The 20,194-nt window shown below is 50.0% G+C and overlaps 1 protein-coding gene across 2 annotated transcripts in view; it reads left to right on the top strand.

Annotated features, from left to right (window-relative positions):
- Bend3 (BEN domain containing 3) overlaps positions 1-15,770 on the top strand; it is a 35,271-nt gene extending 19,501 nt beyond the window's left edge. For both annotated transcript variants that reach the window (XM_052163779.1, XM_052163778.1), the window contains one exon: positions 11,237-15,770. In XM_052163779.1, the coding sequence (XP_052019739.1) occupies positions 11,252-13,480 (2,229 nt within the window). In that variant the 5' untranslated portion in view covers positions 11,237-11,251 and the 3' untranslated portion in view covers positions 13,481-15,770. The remainder of the gene's footprint in view (positions 1-11,236) is intronic.
- Positions 15,771-20,194: the final 4,424 nt, after the last annotated feature.

Raw genomic sequence — 20,194 nt, forward strand, 5'->3', positions numbered from 1 at the left:
CCTGGAACTGTGAGTTTAAAAAACAAAACAAACAAACGAACAAAAAAACCTTTCTGCTAAATTACAAAGGGTTACTTTGGCAGTCTCTCTGTTACATTTAGGTACTATGTTACCACTGTTGCCAGTTTATTCCCGGGGGTGAGCTCCAGAGCAACTCAGCCTCCCATATTGCTCCCATAGTGCCGGGGTTACAGAGTAGCCTGCCTTGTTCAGCTTTGCTGTGGGTCCCAGCAGCCTGGAACTCTACTGACACGCTTTCACAGTAACTCATTCCTGTTTGCTGGTTTTGTCCTTAATTTGTCCTTATTTGTCTTCACTTTTTTTTGTTGTTTGTTGTGTTGTTTGGTGGTTGCTTGTTTAACGTTTTGTTTTCTGGAACAGGGTCTTTTGTTCTTGCTGTTGTTTTACGTTTGGTTTGGGTTTTGGAGACAGGGTTTCTCTGTGTTGCCTTGGATGAACTTGATTTGTAGACCATTCTGACCTTGAACTCAGAGATCTGCCTGCTTCTGCCTCCTAGTGCTGGGATTAAAGGTCTGCCCCTCTACCGCCAGCCAGAACAGGGTCCTGCAGTGTGGCGGCCCATGATGGCCCTGAACCTGCTCTACACAGAACAGCTTAATATTTCCAATGTTCCTGCCTGGCTCTTTTTAGGTGTGTGTGTGTGTGTGTGTGTGTGTGTGTGTGAGTGAGTGAGAGAGAGAGAGAGAGATTTTTTGTTTTTGTTTTTTTGTTTTTGTTTTATTTTTGAGGCATCGTTTCACCACGTAGCCCTGCTGGCATCTACAGGTCACCTTGGTATGTGCTCACTGTATAGACCAGGCTAGCTTAAAAACCATAGCGATCAGCCTGCCTTGGCCTCCCCAGTGCTGGGATTACAGCATACCTTGTTCTTTTTCGTGTTTTTGTTTGCTTGTGTGCTTGTGTGTTTTGAGACAGGTCATCTTTTCACAGCTCTGGGACCACTGCACACAGCATACAGCAGTATGGCTTCAAACTCAGACACTCACCCACCTCTTCTAGGGTCAGGGTAGACATCGCCGCCCTGGCTTTTTTGCTTTTTTGTTTTGTTTTTAAATTTTCTTTCTTTTATTGTATCAACTCTTTCTCCCCAATGGTGTCCTAGAATGCAACGCACACTTAAAAAATTTAAAGACTATTTATCATTCACCTTCAGTAGCAGGTACATATGGAGAACTTCAGTACACATCACATGGATTGCTATGTCGGGAGGACAGGGATTCATTTTGCCTCATTTTTATGTTCATTTGTGTATACGCACTCGTGCTCAGCGGGGCACACAGTTTTGGGGTCAGAGGACAGCTTGCAGGGACGGGTACTATCCTTCCATGGTGTGTGTTTTGGGATTAACTCCCTAGACCACAGGCCAGCACCCTGCTGTGCTCTCTGGGGGGGGGGGTGAGGGGGCTAGCAGACTTGTGCCGCTGAGGTCCTGCCTACTCCCCTGCCACCCCACTCCCCCACCACCCCACTCCCTGGGCTGCTGGAGCCTCCCTCTCTCCTCAGGTCTCACAGGCTCTGATAAAACCTGTGCAAAGGAATACACAGTGCTCCAGAACATTCCAAAGTAGTTCTGTTTTTAATTCTGCTGTCACTGTTATGAAGGAATTTTTTTCTGACGCTTGCTGAAGACCTAGGACTTTTGAAGGTAAAACCCACAAAAATGTGGATGCGCTCTGACAGACGTGCTGCAGTGTTTAACTCCGAGGCGTGTCCCCTGACTCATCACAGTCTGCCCTGCTTTCCCTGGAGATCTCTGCGCCTGGCTGTGCTCCGCGTGGCCGGGACTCCCTGCGCTTGCTCTCCAGTTGCAGGGGTGGCTGTTGGTCCACGTTCTCTCCGTCTGTCTGCATCCTAGGAAAATTGTTTAGTTTTAGTCTGCTCAAGCTGTTTACTTGTTAAAATGAGATAGGACTTCCAAGCTCTTTGTATGGAGATCCAGATTTCCAAAAGCACTCTGTTCCTTTTTATGACCACATAATAGTCTGTTGTGTAGCTGCGGCCATGTTGCTTGCCCCCTCAGGGACTGATGGGCATTTGGGCTGGCCCCATTTTGTAAATGTCAGGAGTGATACTTAAGACAATTTTAAAATGTGTGTGTGTGTGTGTATGTGTGTATGTGTGTGTGTTGGAAGTGAACTGGGCTTCTGTGCTGTTGGAAGTCAGTAGACAACCTGGTGGTGTGTCTGTCCTCCCCTTTCGCCTTGAGACAAGCTGTCTTCCTTGCTCACCCCTGTGTAAGCATGCTAGCTGACCGAGCGCTGTTCTGTTTGTACCTCCATCTTTCCTCGGAGCAGTGGTACCTCAGACAGCTCCTGCTATGTTTAGCTTTTGATAGGTTCTGGGGATCCTACCTCAGCACTCACCCACTGAGCTGCCTCCCAAGCCTCAGAGAGACTTTTCCTGGTTTTTCGAGACCGGATTTTTCTGTGTAGCCCTTGCTGTCCTGGAACTCACTCTGTAGACCAGGCTGGCCTCGAACTCAGAGATCCACCTGCCTTTGCTTCCCAAGTGCTGGGATTAAAGGCGTGTGCACTACCACTGCCCAGCTGAAGCATTTTTTTTTTTAAAAAATCTGTAATGCTCATGAAAGGAAATTGAATTTTTTCCTCATCTTTAAGCATTTTAAGCATTTTTTGTTTTTGGATTTTTTTTTTTAGGGGGGGGTGGGTTTGGCTTTGGGTTGGTTTGGTTTTTTTGAGACAGGGTTTCTCTGTGTAGCCCTGGCTGTCCTGGAACTCACTCTGTAGACCAGGCTGGCCTCCAACTCAGAGCCTCCCACCAGCCTCCCGAGCTCTGGAATAAAAGGTGTGCTCCATTCCGCCTCACTGCCTTTAAGCATTTCTGTAATGGAATCCTTAGAAATATCCAACCGTCCACTCCAGCCCTTGCTTTACCCTTCATCTGGGGAAAAGCGTCACGCATAGGTGGCTGTTCGCAGGATAGTGACAATGACTTCTTCAATGCCACTCGTGTGAAGGCCTGGAAAATCCACAGAGTGGTTAGTGGGACCGCCTCTAAGCAGTTAACCATCTGCTCCCTCACTGCCCCAGAGCGCATCAGCCAGGCATGGCTGAGACCGTGTTTGGGCAGGGGCGTGGGCACACACACACAGTGTGAGCCGCCGTATCAGTGCCTCCATTGCCTTTTTAGCGTTCATGTGTTGTCTGCGTGCACCATTGGAGCTAGGGCTTCAGCTGAACCTCACAGGCTTTCCTACCACCTGCTTTTTCTTCTGTTGGTGCTGAGGTGCAAAGCCAGGGCCTCATGGTGTAGGCCAGAGTTCACCCACCGGACGTCCTGGGCCCTCCTGAGGTAACCCAAGCTGTCCTCAGAGCCCTGTGTGGCCGAAGGGGATCTTGAACCCTTGACCTTCCTCCTTCCACTTCCCAGGGCTGGGTTATAGGACAGGCGTGTCATACCACATTTGCTGTACCTTGAGGTGTGGTGCGGTGCTGGGGATTGAACCCACAGCCTTGCGCTTGCTAGTAAGCACTACCGACTGGGCTGGAGACCCACCTGCCTTACATCTTTAGATAACTGTTTACTGCCATTTTTCCTAATGATTGGTGTCGTCTGTTTTTATGATGCTGTGACTGCTGCTAGAGGGACCGCCGGCCTTCTCCATAGACCTCATCCCTTGTGTGTTTCTCCAAGTGGAAACTTCTTTGGAGACGTAGTTAGCTTATTAGGATGTTTTGCTGAAGTAGATACAGATGAAAGCTGTTTTGTTATGGGAGACCAGAACGGGCACCATGATGTCCTGTGGTTTCTTCTGGATTGTACAGCCCTTGCTGACTTGTGCAGGATGTCTGCCGAGTGGGGTAGACAGACTGAGAACAACAAAGATTAGAATCAGGCCAAAGAGCTATTCCCCCCCCCCCCCCCAAATAGGGTTTCTCTGTGTAGCCCTGGCTGTCCTGGCACTCACTCTGTAGACCAGGCTGGCCTCGAACTCAGAGATCCGCCTGCCTCTGCCTCCCAGAGTGCTGGGATTACAGGCATGCACCACCACCGCCCAGCTCAAAGAGCTATTTCTAAACAGATCCACCTCCCCCATAGCTTATTAACCATTCTTTTCCACCACCTCTGGTGGGTGGTGGGGCTAGAAGAGAGGGTGACACGTCTTAGCTGTCACAAGACTTGGGAACTGTGAGAGGGTGGGTGTGAAGAATATATGCCGATAGGAGAGTGGGTTTTTGTTGTTGTTTTGTTTTTGGTTTTTTGTTTTTGTTTTTGAGACTGGGTTTCTCTGTATAGCCCAGGCTAGCCTTGAACTCAGAAATCCACCTGCCTCTGCCTCCCAGGTTCTGGGATTAAAGGCTTGTGCCACCACTGCCCCGCTAAGAGGGTGTAGTGCTATACAAGTAATGCTAGTGCTTGGGGTCAGAGGTCAGCATGCCCAATCTCCCTCCCCGATTTTAGTCAGGAATGACCTTGAACTCATCTCCTGCTTGCACCCACCAAGGGTTGAGATTCCAGGTATGCATCACTGCTGCACCCAGCTTCTGCTCGCTCTGTCTGTCTGTCTGTCTGTCTGTCTCTTGAGTCAGGTTCTTGTTCTGTAGCTCAGGCTAGTCTAGAATTTCTACATCAGCCTCGTAAGTGCTTAACTCGTGTACCTCCATGGCTAGCTGATACTTGCTTTTTTGAAAATTTGTGGAAGTTTATGTGTCAGTAAATCAGTATTCTCAGAACCCTCATGACTTGAGAACAAGTATTGAGAATTTTTTGTTTTTGTTTTTGTTTTTTTTTTTTGAGTGTAGGCTGGGTTTCTGAAATAACACCAGTCTAGGTCAGATAGGGTTGGTGCTTGCCCTTTTCCTGGAGTTCCTGGGCCTTCGGAGTGTGATAGTGGGGCCAGGTAGGGAGCATAGGTCTCTTAGGTCTTTGAGCATCTGGGGAGTTGGAATGAAGGCTGGCGGGCGCCCATCAGACAGTGGAAGGGGCACAGGCACAGTTCCCAAGTCTGTGACAGCTAAGACGTGTGCATGTCTACTGTGCACACAGCTCTGCTGTTCAGTCTTTATATCAAACATTAACAAGCCTGGTGAATTGTCCGGGGCTTATAGTTCCTTCCCTCAGAAAACAGCGGAGTTTGAGGGTAGCTTGGACTATGTGGTGATGTCAATGCAGCCTTGTTTCACAGGGAAGGTGCTTGCAGCCAAGTCTGCGATCAGAGTTTGATCTTTGGAGCTCACTTCTGAGATCATGGTGTGAGAGAACTATCTCTCACAAGTGGGTCTCTAGCCTGAACATGCCCACTGTGACCAGTATACATGTAACATGTACAAAATGAGTGAAACACACACAGGGTTTCTTTTTGGCTTGTTTGTTTGTTTGTTTGTTTGTTTGTTTTTTGGGTTTTTGTTGTCTTTTTGGACTTGGTTTTTTTTCGAGACAGGGTTTCTCTGTATAGCCCTGGCTGTCCTGGAACTCATTCTGTAGACCAGGCTGGCCTTGAATTCAGAAATCCGCCTGCCTCTGCCTCCCAGAATGCTGGGATTACCGGCGTGTGCCACCACCGTCCAGCTCACAGGGTTTCTTTATGTAGCCCTGGCTGTCCTGGAACTCACTAGTCCAGGCTGGCCTCAGAGATCCTCCTGTCTCACCCTCCTGAGTGCTGGGCTTAAAGGTGTGCACCAGCTAAATAAAACTGTTTGTTTGTTTTTTATTTGTTTTTGAAACAGGATTTTTCTGTGTAGCACTCACTGTCATAGAACTTAATCTGTAGACAAGGGTAGCCTCAAACCAAGAGAGATCCACCTGCCTCTGCCTCTGCCTCTGCCTCCCAAGTGCTGGGATTAAAGGAGTGCACCACCAGTCTGCTAATAAATCTTAAAAACAAACAAAACCAGACTGGAGAAATGGCTCAGCAGTTATGAGCGCCAACTGCTCTTCTGAAGGTCCTGAGTTCAAATCCCAGCAACCACATGATGGCTCACAACCATCCATGATGAGATCTGATGCCCTCTTCGGGGGTGTCTGAAGACAGCTACAGTGTACTTACATATAATAAATAAATCTTAAAACAAAAACAAACTGTCAGCTGCTGATAAAGCAAACCCAAGAGACCTGTCAGTAAGTAGGTCTGGGCGCTGTGGAGAATTCTGTTGAGTGGAAGGGATGTATTGCCCTCGGTGCCATGATTCCAGTAGAATGGCGTTAGCCTTCTGCCACAGCCTAGTCTGAGCTTGCATTAATTTTCCCTTCCTGCTTCCTGCAGGCATGCTGCTTTCTCGGCCTGGACACTTTAAGCTCATCAGTCACTGAACCAAAGTCCGTAACTGCTCTGAGATCTGGGGTCTGATGGCGATGGCCAGCACCTCCTCACTGGTGGCCGTCGTATCCCGGTGTCTCCCCAGGACGTCTGCTGCCTGTCACTTGCCTGGCAGCTTTGGCCTCTCACTTAGTTCCTCCCATTGTCCAGCCGAGGTCTTCAGGTCTGCCCTTGTGAATGAAATACCCATCAGGCTAGATACTGGCATGGGCCAGAGCTGCGCCTCAGAGTCCCCATATGGCTGGAAGATGCACCTTGGAGAACTGGGAACTGTCAGCCAGATACCGTGTGCCAAGTAGCACAGATTTAAAGATTTCTTGATATTCCTAGACAGCTGAGCAGAGATTTTTATCATCGTCAGTAAACACAGCCAGCAAGTGCATCGTCGCCTTGGCAGCGTTAGCGGGATTAATTGAACACTGAGTTGATGGCCCCAGTGTAGGATGGCTAAGAACCTTCCCTCCGATGCCTGTGCATGCGTTGAATTGTGTGTTCGAGGGTTCTGAGAGTGAAGAACATTGCCCTCTACTGGGGCTCTTAGCTTTTTATTAAGCAGTTTAGTAAGAAATGTTTCCTCTGATAATAGAGTTTCTATCATGCTTGGTAGGAATGGCAGTATTTGTGTTAAAAAGGCTAAGACTGGGTTGAGAACTGTGGAGGGGATCTCCAGGTGGGATCTCCCGGTGGGCATTCTCGCGTCCTGAGCAGAAGTGTGGGAGAATCCAGAGATTTAGTTGAAGGTTGGTACTAGTCATTCTCCTGGGAATCCTACTGTACTTGTCTTCCATATTGTCTGGAAGGCAAGTCTCCCTCCAGAACACTCACTGTACAGGAAGTCTCCTCTGGTGACCTTCACGCAGAGTCCTGTTTCATCCGTGCCAGCGGACTACTTGTTGGAAGCAAGCATTGCTTTTCAAAAGTCAGCCTACAGGCCAGATGGTGCACACCTTAATCCCAGCACTGGGGAGGCAGAGGCAGGCTGGAGTTCCAGAAAGCCAGGGTTATACAAAGAAACCTGTCTCAGAAAACCAGAAATAAGTCAAACAAGTCACTCTGTAGCTTTTACAGTTAATTATTGTGACTACAAACTCAAACTTCCCTGGTGCCCCCATGATCTGTGAAAGTTACTATTTTAAAGTTTTATTATTTTTAATTGTGTGTGTGTGTCTGTTTGGGTCTATTTATTTGCACATGGTGTCTGGAATTGGAGTTTCAGATGGTTGTGAGTGCTGGGAACCAAACCCGGGTCTTCTAGCCGAGCCTGGCCTCTTAACCAATGAGCTCTCTCTTCCAAAAGTAAATAAATACATTTATTTAAGATAAAATTTAAAAGGGCTGGGTTTAGCTCTGAGGTAAAGCATTAGGGTCTGGATTCAACACCTGTCCTGGCAGGTTGGGCAAAGAATTTGTCCTTCCTTTCTGGCAAATAGCCAAATAAAAGAACTCTCTAAAGTGTTTTTAATCCTCTTCTGCTCAGTCTCTTTCTAGCCCTCCCTTGCCAGACTCCTGGGGATTGCCTTAGAGTGAGTGCCTTACCCTACCGAGCACCGAAACCTTTGTTAGTGAGAGCAGCAGTGACATCATAGTGGACAGCCACAGTGTCACTTCTGCTCTGCTTAATCACCGCCCGCCTAGTGTAATCTTATAGGAGATCTCTGTTAAGTACTTACGTTATACCAAATAATAGTAAGTACTTACATTATAAGTACTCATAACCTGTGCATGGTGTGTAGTACTCCATGTATCTCAAAACTATGTCTTGCTGTAAGACACAGAAGCTGAGGCATGAAGGTCACATGAAGGTCACACAGGGGAGGCCCTGTGCGCATCCCACTCTCTGTCCTCCGAGGTGTGTGTGTGTGTGTGTGTGTGTGTGTGTGTTGCCCGGCCTCTCTTTACTGGAAGTCTTTATAAGAACTGAGGTCTTGAATCTGTTGGGGAAGTGTTCTACCATAGTGCTACACCTCTAGCTCCCAGGGGTTCTTGTCATAGGCAAAGATTTGACAGTGGTAAAATACCTGCCCTGTGCCGGGAGGTGCCGACACAGGCCTTTAATTCCAGCACTTGGGAGGCAGAGGTAGGTGGATTTCTGTGAGTGTGAGGCCAGGCTGGTCTATAGAGCTGTTCTGCGACAGCCAGGGACACACACACACGTCTGTCTTTTACTTTGCCTACTTGTGGGGTAGATCAGAACTGGCGTGCTCCATCGATCAGTGGGTTGGCAGAGAGGAGTCATCGCCAGGAAGGAGCAGAGAGGAGAGCGGGTGCAGACCACACATAACCTCTCCTCCATCCAAGCAGGAGAGCCCTCTGCGCCCAAGAAGTGAGCTGTGTTAGCAGAGTTAGGAGGGACGGGGGCCGCTGACCCTTGCGATCGATCGCCTGTGCAGATCCACCACAAGGCAGACCCTCGGCTGGCCGGCCTCGTGGGCACCAGCATCAAACATCCCTCTGTGTTCCTGACTCGGTTACTCAGCAGATGGAGCTGGGAGGAGAGGGAGACCCCATCTTTGAAAACAAAACAAGATAAATAAGGAAAAAAACAAATCCTGGGTGGGGGATGAGGTGTAGCTCACAGTAGAGCATATGTTAACAGCCCTGGAAAAACAACAAGAATCTCTTCCGGGTCTCTCTCCTGTGAGCTGAGTGATTCTGTTCTATCTTAAAGAGGGTTCAGGAAGTCCCTCACTCATCAATATGTGATGTGGTAGGTGCGGATGGTTGGCGCTGTCTTGTTTTGTTGGGGCTGCTTTCTATGCCTTACTGCTTCTGTCTGGGTAAACCTTCTTCCTTGAGGGTCCTCTTATCCTGTGTCTGCTTAGGCTACAAAGAATTCACGTTCAGTTTTGGGCTGGAATTGGTTATCTGGACTTACAAATGACTCTGGTCTGCCTGAGTGAGGTAAACTGAGGTCACACTGTCTTCTAGGTCCTGAGGACCCTCCAATACCCAGGAGCTTAAGGCAGAGCCACAGCTCCCGATCTGTTTTGTTTTGGCAGAACCCGTATGGCATGGACATTACAATTTCAGCACCCGCCAGGTTCTCGGCTGTGTTTCCCGGTGTGGAAGGAGCATTGCTGGGGACTCTGGAGGCTGCTTGCTCCGCCCCTCTGCTGCCTGCCACTACCTGCTAGTCGCTACTTCTGTTTCATTAAACTCTCAAATATACATTCTAGCAAGATCCTAGTTCAGATTAAACATTTGTCAAAAATAGCTATTAACTTGTAACTGGGGTCTGTTAATAGAACGTGAAGTACATGATGTGAGGGTGTGGCCTGTGTATGTGTCTGTGGGTCTCTTCTTTCCCTCTGTCCCTACCACCTATACTGGATGTGTTTTCTAGACTCTTTATATAGGTGACATTGAATAATCTGGCTTCTTTCCTTCGACAGTTATTTTGAAGTTTAGCAGTTCTTTCTTCCTTTCTTTTTAAATATGGTGTCATGTAGCCTAGGATGGCCTTGAACTTCTGATCTTGCTGCTTCTACCTCCCAGGTATCGGGACTTCTAGCCCGTGCCACCATGCCCCCCTTTAAAATGAATGTTCTTTGGTTTGGTGATGGTCTGCTCAGTGGGGACAGGGCTGGGGACCAGACCCTGGGTCTTTTGCATATTAGCGAGCACTCTGCCCCTGAGCCTGCTGCACCCCTCGGAAACTCCTCTTTTTCTTTTTCACAGCCATATTCAGGGATTATAGATGTGTATTACTATCCAGCTAATGTCCAAGTTCAGGTGTAAAGCATCTAAAATTCTGGGGTGTTTTGTTTTGTTTTGTTTTGTTTTGAAGGCTGGCCTAGAACTCACAGCAGCCCCTGGTGTCTCAGCCTCCAGAATCCCTGGGATCTTGGTTAAGAGCCTCCAAGCGTGAGGCAGTCTCAGTTAACTTTGTACTGAACTTGTTGAGGTTTGGGCTAAAATTACTTAGTCAATCCTTATTACGTATGGATATACCCATTGTTTAGAATTATTTGATCAAAAACTCGCCTTTTGCCCCCCAAATTGCCCTTGATTCTTTATCACAAGTCACCTGTCTGTCTGCATAGGGAGAAGCAAATCTCTTAAGACGCCTAGTTTGAGACTGCCGGCAGCCGCTGAGGGAAGGCAGTGAGTTCCGGAACAGTGAGGAAGCGTAGCTGGCACACAGCCTCTGAAGGGCAGCCTGAGAGCCTTTGTGTGAGCCTACAGCGCAGGAGCTATGGTGCGGTGCGCTCCGCTGAGGACGGAGCCCACCCTGAGCTCTCGCCCCACCACTTAGTCCAGAGCTCTGGTCAAAGGAGGCTGAAAGGTGGAAGGTAGCCCCTAGCCAGCACTCCCACAGGAGCTCAGCACGGGCGTTCATCTGCGGTACTGGGCGGTGCTGGCAGTGGAGGGGTGCCGTAACTGGGAGTACCGAGGTGTCCCCAAGTCCCTGAGAGAACCTTCACTCTATGGACTCTGGGAGCTTCTAGGCCAGCCCTAGTCTGACGTGAATCAAGAGCTGAGTCCTGGCAGCCACGAGTGGCCAGCCTGCTACTGTGTGCCTCGTGGCAACCTGCTCCTAGAAGCTGCAGGCTGAAGCCACCCTAGCCAGGAGCCGCTGTTCCTGCCTGGGAGCAGGAAGGTGTGGGCCCCGGGTGGGCCTTCTTGCGGCTGGGCGGCTGCAGGCCTCTCCATGCTCATCTGATCTCGCCTGTTGTAGAAGGTCTTGCCCGACCTTGCCAGCCTGGCACAAGGCTTCTGCAGGAGCAGGAGCCTTCCTGGGCCCTTTCTCAAGGAGGAGGAAGATGGAACAGGCTGGCCCTCGGATGCTACTGTGTGTTTGTAGTGTGCTCCTGTCTGGGCAGAGTGTTTTGGACCACGAAGCACTGGCCTTGGGTCTTCCGTGCCATCCCAGCCCAGCCCAGTGCAGTGCGGCGTCTCAGAACACACATCTAACCGCACACTGTTTCTGTTTCTTAGGCACTCCTGGCAGGCATGCGCACCCGTGAGAACAGTTCCCCCTGCCAGGGAAATGGAGAGCCTGCCGGCAGGGGCAGAAGTGGCAGCTGTGTGTGGCCTGCAGAGGAGGAGCCTTCTGCTGAGGTCACCACCCCTTCCTACAAGAAGCCCCTGTATGGCATCTCCCACAAGATCATGGAGAAGAAGAACCCTCCCTCGGGAGACCTGCTCAGCCCCTACGAGCTCTTCGAGAAGGCCAACTCCAGCAACAGCCCTTCTCCTCTGCGCCTGCTCAGTGAATCTCAGAAGCGGGAATGTGGTGTTGGGGCTGCCTCCGATGGGGACCCCAATATCTACTTCCTGATCCAGAAGATGTTCTATATGCTCAACACACTCACCTCCAACATGTCCCAGCTCCACAGCAAGATGGACCTGCTGTCCCTCGAGGTGAGCCGCGTCAAGAAGCAGGTGAGCCCCACTGAGCTGGTGGCGAAGTTCCAGCCTCCCCCCGAGTACCAGCTCACGGCTTCAGAGCTGAAACAGATCGCCGAGCAGAGCGTGTCCTGCGGCGACCTCGCCTGCCGCCTGCTTCTGCAGCTTTTCCCCGAGCTCTTCAACGACGTGGATTTCTCCCGCGGCTGCAGTGCCTGTGGCTTTGCCGCCAAGCGGAAGTTAGAGTCACTGCACCTCCAGCTCATCCGCAACTACGTGGAGGTCTACTACCCTTCCGTGAAGGACACGGCTGTGTGGCAGGGCGAGTGCTTGCCACAGCTGAATGACTTCTTCAGCCGCTTCTGGGCCCAGAGAGAAATGGAAGACAGCCAGCCAGGCGGCCAGGTCCCCAACTTCTTTGAAGCAGATCAAGTGGATGCCGGCCACTTCCTGGACAACAAGGACCAAGAGGAAGCTCTGTCTCTGGACCGCAGCAGCACCATCGCCTCGGACCATGTGGTGGACACACAGGACCTCACCGAGTTCCTGGATGAAGCCTCCTCCCCAGGTGAGTTCGCCGTGTTCCTGCTGCACCGGCTCTTCCCCGAGCTGTTCGACCACCGGAAGCTGGCTGAGCAGTACAGCTGCTATGGTGATGGCGGCAAGCAGGAGCTGGATCCCCAGAGGCTGCAGATCATCCGCAACTACACAGAGATCTACTTTCCTGATATGCAAGAGGAGGATGCGTGGCTGCAGCAGTGTGTCCAGCGCATCAACGAGGAGCTGGAGGGCCTGGGGCTGGAGGGAGGCAGCGAGGGTGAGGCGGCGCGGGACGACTGCTATGACTCCTCTAGCCTGCCCGACGACATCTCCGTGGTCAAGGTGGAGGACAGCTTTGAAGGCGAGCGGCCCGGCCGGCGCTCCAAGAAGATCTGGCTGGTGCCCATCGACTTTGACAAGCTAGAGATTCCCCAGCCTGACTTCGACATGCCAGGTGCCGACTGCCTTCTGAACAAGGAGCAGCTGCGCAGCATCTACGAGAGCAGCCTGTCCATTGGCAACTTCGCCTCCCGCCTGCTGGTGCACCTCTTCCCGGAGCTCTTCACGCACGAGAACCTGCGCAAGCAGTACAACTGCAGCGGCTCCCTGGGCAAGAAGCAGCTGGACCCTGCCCGCATCAGGCTGATCCGCCACTACGTGCAGCTCCTCTACCCGAGAGCCAAGAACGACCGCGTGTGGACCTTGGAGTTTGTGGGTAAACTGGACGAGCGCTGTCGCCGCAGGGACACGGAGCAGCGCCGCTCCTACCAGCAGCAACGCAAGGTCCATGTGCCTGGCCCCGAGTGCCGGGACCTAGCGAGTTATGCAATCAACCCCGAGAGGTTCCGTGAGGAGTTTGAGGGGCCCCCGCTGCCTCCTGAAAGGAGCAGCAAAGACTTTTGCAAAATACCCTTGGACGAGCTGGTGGTCCCCTCGCCTGACTTTCCGGTGCCTTCCCCCTACCTGCTGTCAGACAAGGAGGTACGTGAGATCGTGCAGCAGAGCCTGTCCGTGGGCAACTTCGCTGCCCGCCTCCTGGTCAGGCTCTTCCCCGAACTCTTCACGGCCGAGAACCTTCGACTGCAGTACAACCACTCCGGGGCTTGTAACAAGAAGCAGCTGGACCCCACGAGGCTGAGGCTCATCCGCCATTATGTGGAAGCCGTTTACCCCGTGGAGAAGATGGAGGAGGTGTGGCACTATGAATGTATCCCTAGCATTGATGAGCGGTGTCGCCGCCCCAACAGGAAAAAGTGCGACATCCTCAAGAAAGCCAAGAAAGTGGAGAAATGACAGGGTTGGGGCTGCCCAGGGACTTCGGTTACCACTGACTGAGCAATGGGCGCCCTTGGGACTGAGCACGCAGGAGCTCCCGTTGGTATCCACGGACAGGCACCTTAGGCCAGTGGGGAAGGAGTGGTTTCCTCCATTTGCACAAGTAAGCACCTACCCAGCCACAAGAAAGAAGCCTTGAGTTTGGTCTTTTGTAGTCATGACTTTGTTCTGTGTTCCCTGGTGGCACAGTTTGGGGGGGAGGGGGATAGCCAAGCTGTGAACTCAGAGAATTGATAGGGTGGGGTCCCTTCTCAGGGCTGGGGTGCCCTCCTTAACCCTTACGATTCAGAATTCAGATTCAAGACTAGCCGTGGTAGCCCACATTTCTAGGCAGAGGCCATTGGAGATTGAGGCCAGTCTAGTTAGTCTGCAGAGTGAACTCCAGCCCGGCCAGGGCTGGACTGTGAGACCGTGTCTCAAAGAACAACAAAATGCAGATGTAGCAACTTGTTTCTCTCCCCGTGTTTTACATCTTTTTACATTTTTATCTTTTTTTTTTTTAATTAAAATGAAATTTTGAAAGAATCATTAGGCTCTTTTGGAGCCATTTTATTTTGAAAAAAAATCTTAAAATATTTGAGATGAGATGCTGTAAGATTACTTCAGTTGCTGGGACTTTTAAAGATGATTTTAGATTTATGGGTTTTTGTTTTTTTTTAAAGAAATGCCATATTCAGGCATTATGGGTAACTGGCTTCAGGTGGCATAGTGACTAGTTTTACTAATCCTGTGTTTGACATCTGATTTTGGAAGAGTCCAGAGGCCCCTTAGCAGAGTCAGCAGCCGTATGGATTATACGTAGTGTGTAGCCCCTTTCTTACTCGGTGAGTCTCTCGTCAGCTGTGGCTGGGCCCGTTGGCCACTGCTGGGGTGCTCGCTGTGTAGATGAGAACACTGGAAGATGATCTGAATGTAGATAGAGCGGAGGCCTGGCTCTCTACGGCCTTCGTGGGAGCCGTGTCCTCCCGCAGCCCGTACCCTCTCCACAGAGATGTCGGTGTAGAGGGACACATTGCAACACAGTGTGTAGGGACACCTTTGTGTGATTTACGGGTGAGCTTGTTGGTTCACCAAGGACTGTTTACTTTTCGTGTATTTGTACAAAGTCCATGTCCCCAGACCTCAGTGTTAGCTCCTTCCGTGAGTAGCATGGTCTTGAACCTCCAAAGCCCTGGCCTAGGGCTCTTTTGCAGGTGTCGGAAGAACCCAGACCATCTTAAATGGAGTGCCCACATCCCAGTCCCACCAGACCTTTCCCCTCAGACCTCGCAGGGAGTTCTGCCGTCCTACCCTGGCCCACCCCTAGTGTGAAGGCGCACATCTTTTCCCCTTCTGTGCTGGGGCCAGCCAGGTGCCTAAGAAGGAAAGGAAACAGCGTTTCCCAGACTCAATGCTTCTCCTCCTTGACCTAGAAGACTGAATTGCCCAGGGTAGTCATAAGACCCTTGTGGGACATTACAGATGTGATAACTTTAATGGCTTAATATTTTGCTACCTTAATATGCAGAAATGATAGAAATAATCTATGAATTTTCTCATAAAGATAAGAACTTTAGTTCTAGTAGACAACATGATATAATTTTGCATGTACCCAATGGGCATTTAAAAGATGACAAATTTCAATGCTATAAAGCTTCTACCCACTGTCTTTCTCAGATTAGGTATGCTATAACTGTAAACCTAAATGATTGACATTGAGAAGTGCACAGAGACTTTGTGGTACTCTGTCACATACCCACCCCTGCACACGTATGTCCTTGTAAGAAGTGAGGTGAGGGGTAGCAAAGAACAAGGCAGCCTGGTGCCCAGGAAGAAGGTGATGGTGCAGCCAGAAGACTCCCCTCTCCCCTCACTTGGCCTCTCTCTAATGCCTTAGTCACACATGCCCACGCACGCATGCTCACACGCACGTACCCCAAAGATGGCTGTGGCACTCTCTCACTGCCCCCACTAGTTGGAGAGAATTCCATGGGATTTGTTCTGGTTTCGAGGATGTGACCAAGAGGATTCCAAGCCATGTGACAATTGTCCTGCTTTCTAGAAAGTGGAGTGTGGCCCTGCAGCATCAGAAGCACAATGGTCACTGAGTTTCTCCGAGTCCCGCCTCCTCTTCGCGTCAGGGGAAGGGCGGGCCTTAGGAACTAAGCAGGACTTTTTGTAACCCAGAGCATGTTAAATCCTGGGAACCTGATGTCTTTCGGTTTCCTTGATACTTTAACTATGTAGGGCTTCTTCCCACCCCACCCCCAGTCCCATCATCCCTTTCAGTGAGAAGAGCTGGACACTCTGGGATCTGTTTCCTGCCTACTGGACTGTATGGTATCCTCACTTACCCGTCCATACAGCTAGCTCCAGTGGGCATTTTTTTTTCATGAAGCAATATAAATATAAAATACTTATTTTTTCAGAATTTAATGGGTTTCATGAAATCTGTTGGCAACTGCTTTCCCTGTCCCCATCTAAATTCTTTGTTCGTGTTTTGGATTATTTTTGCCTTGTATCGAGAAGGTTAAAGATTAGCCCCAGCATTCTGATGCTCACTGAAATAGTGTGTCACGGTAGGTGGTAGTGGTCTTGGTTTTCTCTGTTAGTAAACTGTTAAAGATTGTCTGAAGATACCCTTGAATGTACAGTGTTCGAATCCTGCTTTAGTTCATGTGGCCGTGTCTTTTTGGCGAACGTCTGTCAGGGAATCGATGTCTAGTGTTGTTAGTACTCGCTGCCCGTCCCCTTCAGTGTTGAACCCCAAACCTTCCTTTCCCTTCAAGTTAGGGGGTGAGGGTTCATATCAGCAGCAATCATCAACCGACCAATGGGATCTACTTAGTGGCGACTGGATTTGGCCTGATCACACCACAGTGTGACCATTTGGGGTCTTGTAGAGATTGCCTCGGTTTCTACCGTCCCCCCAACAGTTGCTTCCTACCTGATCCAGAGGGACCTGGAGACCCCTGGTTGGAGGTCACTGGGTCATTCTGATGTGGGGGTGAGGGCCCAGGGTCTGTCACCGCTGTGGGCAGTCCTTGCCTCTTGTAGATCCAGCCTTAATGTCTGACATCCCAGGAAGCGCAGACCCTGCACAACGTGGATATCAGAGCGATACTGTGAGGAGGAGTAACAAGTATAGTTTTACCAAAGAGAATGAAATACCACATCATGTCTGCCTGTTACACTGATCTGAGTGCACCCTTAGAAAACTGAATGTACCACAAACCCAGGACAGTCTTGGAACTTGTATGCTCTCTAGCAACTTTGTGTGAATTTTTATACAAGCACTGTTTTATTAATTATATAAAATATAAAAATAGAAAAACCGAGGTCTCTTTAACGCTTCATTTCTTTAGGCCATTTAGAGTGTGTTGAATTTGTCTGTCCACCTGTCTGTGTGCCTTCCCAGTCTCATGGGAGAACATGTGTGTTTGGGGCCTCAGTGCTTGGATGTGGGGTACAACTCATGTGGGGTACAGCTCTCAAGGTTTTGACCACAGGCGAGTGCTAGAACTCACCAAATAAATCTTATTTGTATACAGACCACAAGATGGGGCAATCTTCCCTCTTATTCCTTGCCTGGTGCCAGCCCTGCCTGTACCAGCAGGACATCACTTCCCTTTGACTCCAGTTTTCTACCCTGTGTCACACGGGATGTAGTTTCTCAGAGCTAACCTGGTAACAAAAAGATACGTGTTTTCCCACTGCTGGTTAAAAATCAGCAGCCTTTTAAAAACTGTCACATATCAAGTTGGAGAGACCGTGACGGTCTCAGAGAGCTGGAGATGGGGCTCTGTGGTTAAGTGCACAGGCTGCTCTTCTAGAGGGCCCAGGTTCAATCCCCACAGGGCAGCCAACACCTTCTGTAACTCCAGTTCCAGAGCCCTCTTCACACAAAGCCCTTGACTCCACATACACAGGTGGGAGGGCATAAACAGACACGCAGGCAAAACACCCACACACATTAAAAAAATAAAGGCATGCCTGGGGGTAAACAGTTTAATTAGATGGTTTCCTACTGCATGCATCTTTCTGCTTTGTAACAGGCTGTCTTTGGGTTTCCATTGCTGTGAAATGACACCATGACCAAGAATTTAAGGGCAACGTTAGGCTGGCTTACAGGTTCAGAGGTCAGTCTGTTATCATCAAGGCAGGGGCAAGCCTGGTGCAGGAGGAGCTGATGGTTCTACATCTTCATCCAATGGAGACCAGGAGCAGACTGTTTTCTAGGTGCCTAGGATGAGGGTCCACTCCCACAGCCACACACTTCCTCCAACAAGGCCACACCTAATAGTGCCACTAGATCAGACTTGGATCCTCCTGACCTGGTACTAGGATTAAGATGTGCACCACTAAACCAGCAGAGGTGGCGCACGCCTTTAATCCCAGTACTTGGGAGGCAGAGGCAGGTGGATTTCTGAGTTCGAGGCCAGCCTGGTCTATAGAGTGAGTTCGAGGACAGCCAGGGCCACACAGACAGACCCTGTCTCGAAAAAAACAACAACAAAAGTGCACTCACTACCAGGGCTGGAGAGATGGCTCTGCAGTTAAGAGCCATCTGGTTGCTCTTCCAGAGGATCCAGGTTCAATTCCCAGCACCCACATGGCAGCTCACAACTCTAGCTCCAGCTCCAGAAAATCCATCCAATACCCTCTTCTGACCTCTATGGACACACATGATGGATGGATGGGTGGGTGGATGGGTGGGTGGGTAGATAGATAGATTAAAAAAAAAAGATGTGCACTACCATCCTGCTGGTTTTATTGAGACAAGGTCTTACATACCTCATGCAGATATAGCAGAGAGTATGCTTAAACTGACTCCTTTACTTCCAAGGGGCTGGGATTACAAGCTCAATGTAACACACACACACACACACACACACACACACACACACACACACACACACGAGTATACTGTAGCTGTTGACACCAGAAGAAGGCATTGGATCCCATTTCAGATTGTTAAGAGCCACCATGTGGTTGCTGGGAATTGAACTCAGGACCTCTGGAAGAGCAGTCTTAACCACAGCCATCTCTCCAGCTCAATTTAAAATTTTAATTGGCTTAATTTTCATTTCTAGATTTGGACATTTTGTTCCATAAAATAGGATAAGAGGAAGTCGGGTTTTCTAGTCAGGGAAAGGCAGAAGAAAGCAGAAGCCAGGGAGGACTGAGCGCAAGGGGCTTCATCTGGTGTCTGTCTGTCATCCAAGCGTTTGGGAAGCAAAGGCCTCAGAAGACAAGGGGGCCTTATGCAGTAGGAGGCCACTCCACAGAGGGCCAGAGCTCCCGGGCCTGCTCCGTAGCTCTGACTAGCCCTGCCCCCAGGAGTTACTAGTTAAGCAGGTCAGTTCAACCTGGCGGGCAGGTCCTGAGTTAGCCGCACAGAACCTGACAGGTCTTGCCTGAAGCTGATGCGCATGGCTATGACTGGATTGGACCTTGACTGCTCCCTGTGAGGCGGGCAGCCAGGCCGTTGCAGGCATTGATGGCGCTGGGCCCTGGCCTGAGGCACAACTGCAGGTCTTCATGCCTTCCTGACCCTCCCGTTCCTCAAGGGCCAGAACGGTGTTGGTGAGCATGCTGAAAACTGACAGGGATTCAGCATGTGCTGTCTCCACTGCAAGGCGAAAGGAGTTTCCATCCTTGGTTTTGACCAGCTGAAATCTTAGTGCTGGCGTTTGCTAAGCTTGGGAAGAGACACACTCCAGGATGCATAAGGCCATGGCTGTCAGTGGTAATACTTTGCTCAAACCTTTGATTTCTCTGCTTCAGAATCAAGAACTAAGAGGTTTTCCCTAGGACAGGGTTTCTCTGTATAGCCCTGGCTATCGTGGAACTCCCTCTGTAGACTAGGCTGGCCTTGAATGCAAAGATCTGTCTGCCTCCTGAGGGTTGAGATTAATGGTGTGCGCCACCAATGCCCAGCACCCCCTTCCCCAAAATGTTGATAGGTTGCATATTGTTTAATAGTGACTTTGATCTCAGAAACAAGTATTGCCTCTCTTTAGGAACTCCTAAAGAACAAGTGTTTGTTTTAGAAAAATCAAGTTTGCCCGGGGTTGCAATCTCACTTGTCTGTCTTGGGGAGACAGTCTCAGTGTTGGTTCTTGTCAATAATGCCAATACTTGAGAGGCTGAGGCCAGGGATCATGAGTTAGAAAGTTAAAGGGGTGAAGGGGAACCAGAGATTATACTGGCAACAGACGAGAAAGCTGGCTAATGCCAGGGGCTGAGTAAGGTAATGGGTCTGTGAATACCGTGGAGCAGTGTTCCCAGGAAGATGGCCAACAGAGCCATTCTAATGGAGAAAGCAAGAGAGTCTCCCATGGCAAGGGGCAGTGGATACGGCCTGGGACGGTGTCCCTCTGAAAGAAAGCGGGAGAATGGGGTAAGATGCATTTGGGGGCAACAATGTGAACAATGGATTGATTAGACAGAGCTCAAGGCACAGCAAGGGAAAGACCATGCAATATGATTAAAATAAACCTTCCATAAAAGTCCTTTAAGCAAAACAGTGAAATGCATTCCACAAAAATGCATACAGGCAAAAGGACAGACACCATTAAACACGAGTGAAATGATTGTCTGAGTAGGAGAGGACTATGTGGAGATGTAGTTGGGGGTTGGAGGGGGCCGGAAGGACCTCAGAACAGAGCAGCGGGCCAAGGTGCTTCCTAA

The sequence above is a fragment of the Apodemus sylvaticus genome, chromosome 19 (assembly GCF_947179515.1).
Source record: "Apodemus sylvaticus chromosome 19, mApoSyl1.1, whole genome shotgun sequence".
Classification (NCBI taxonomy): domain Eukaryota; kingdom Metazoa; phylum Chordata; class Mammalia; order Rodentia; family Muridae; genus Apodemus; species Apodemus sylvaticus.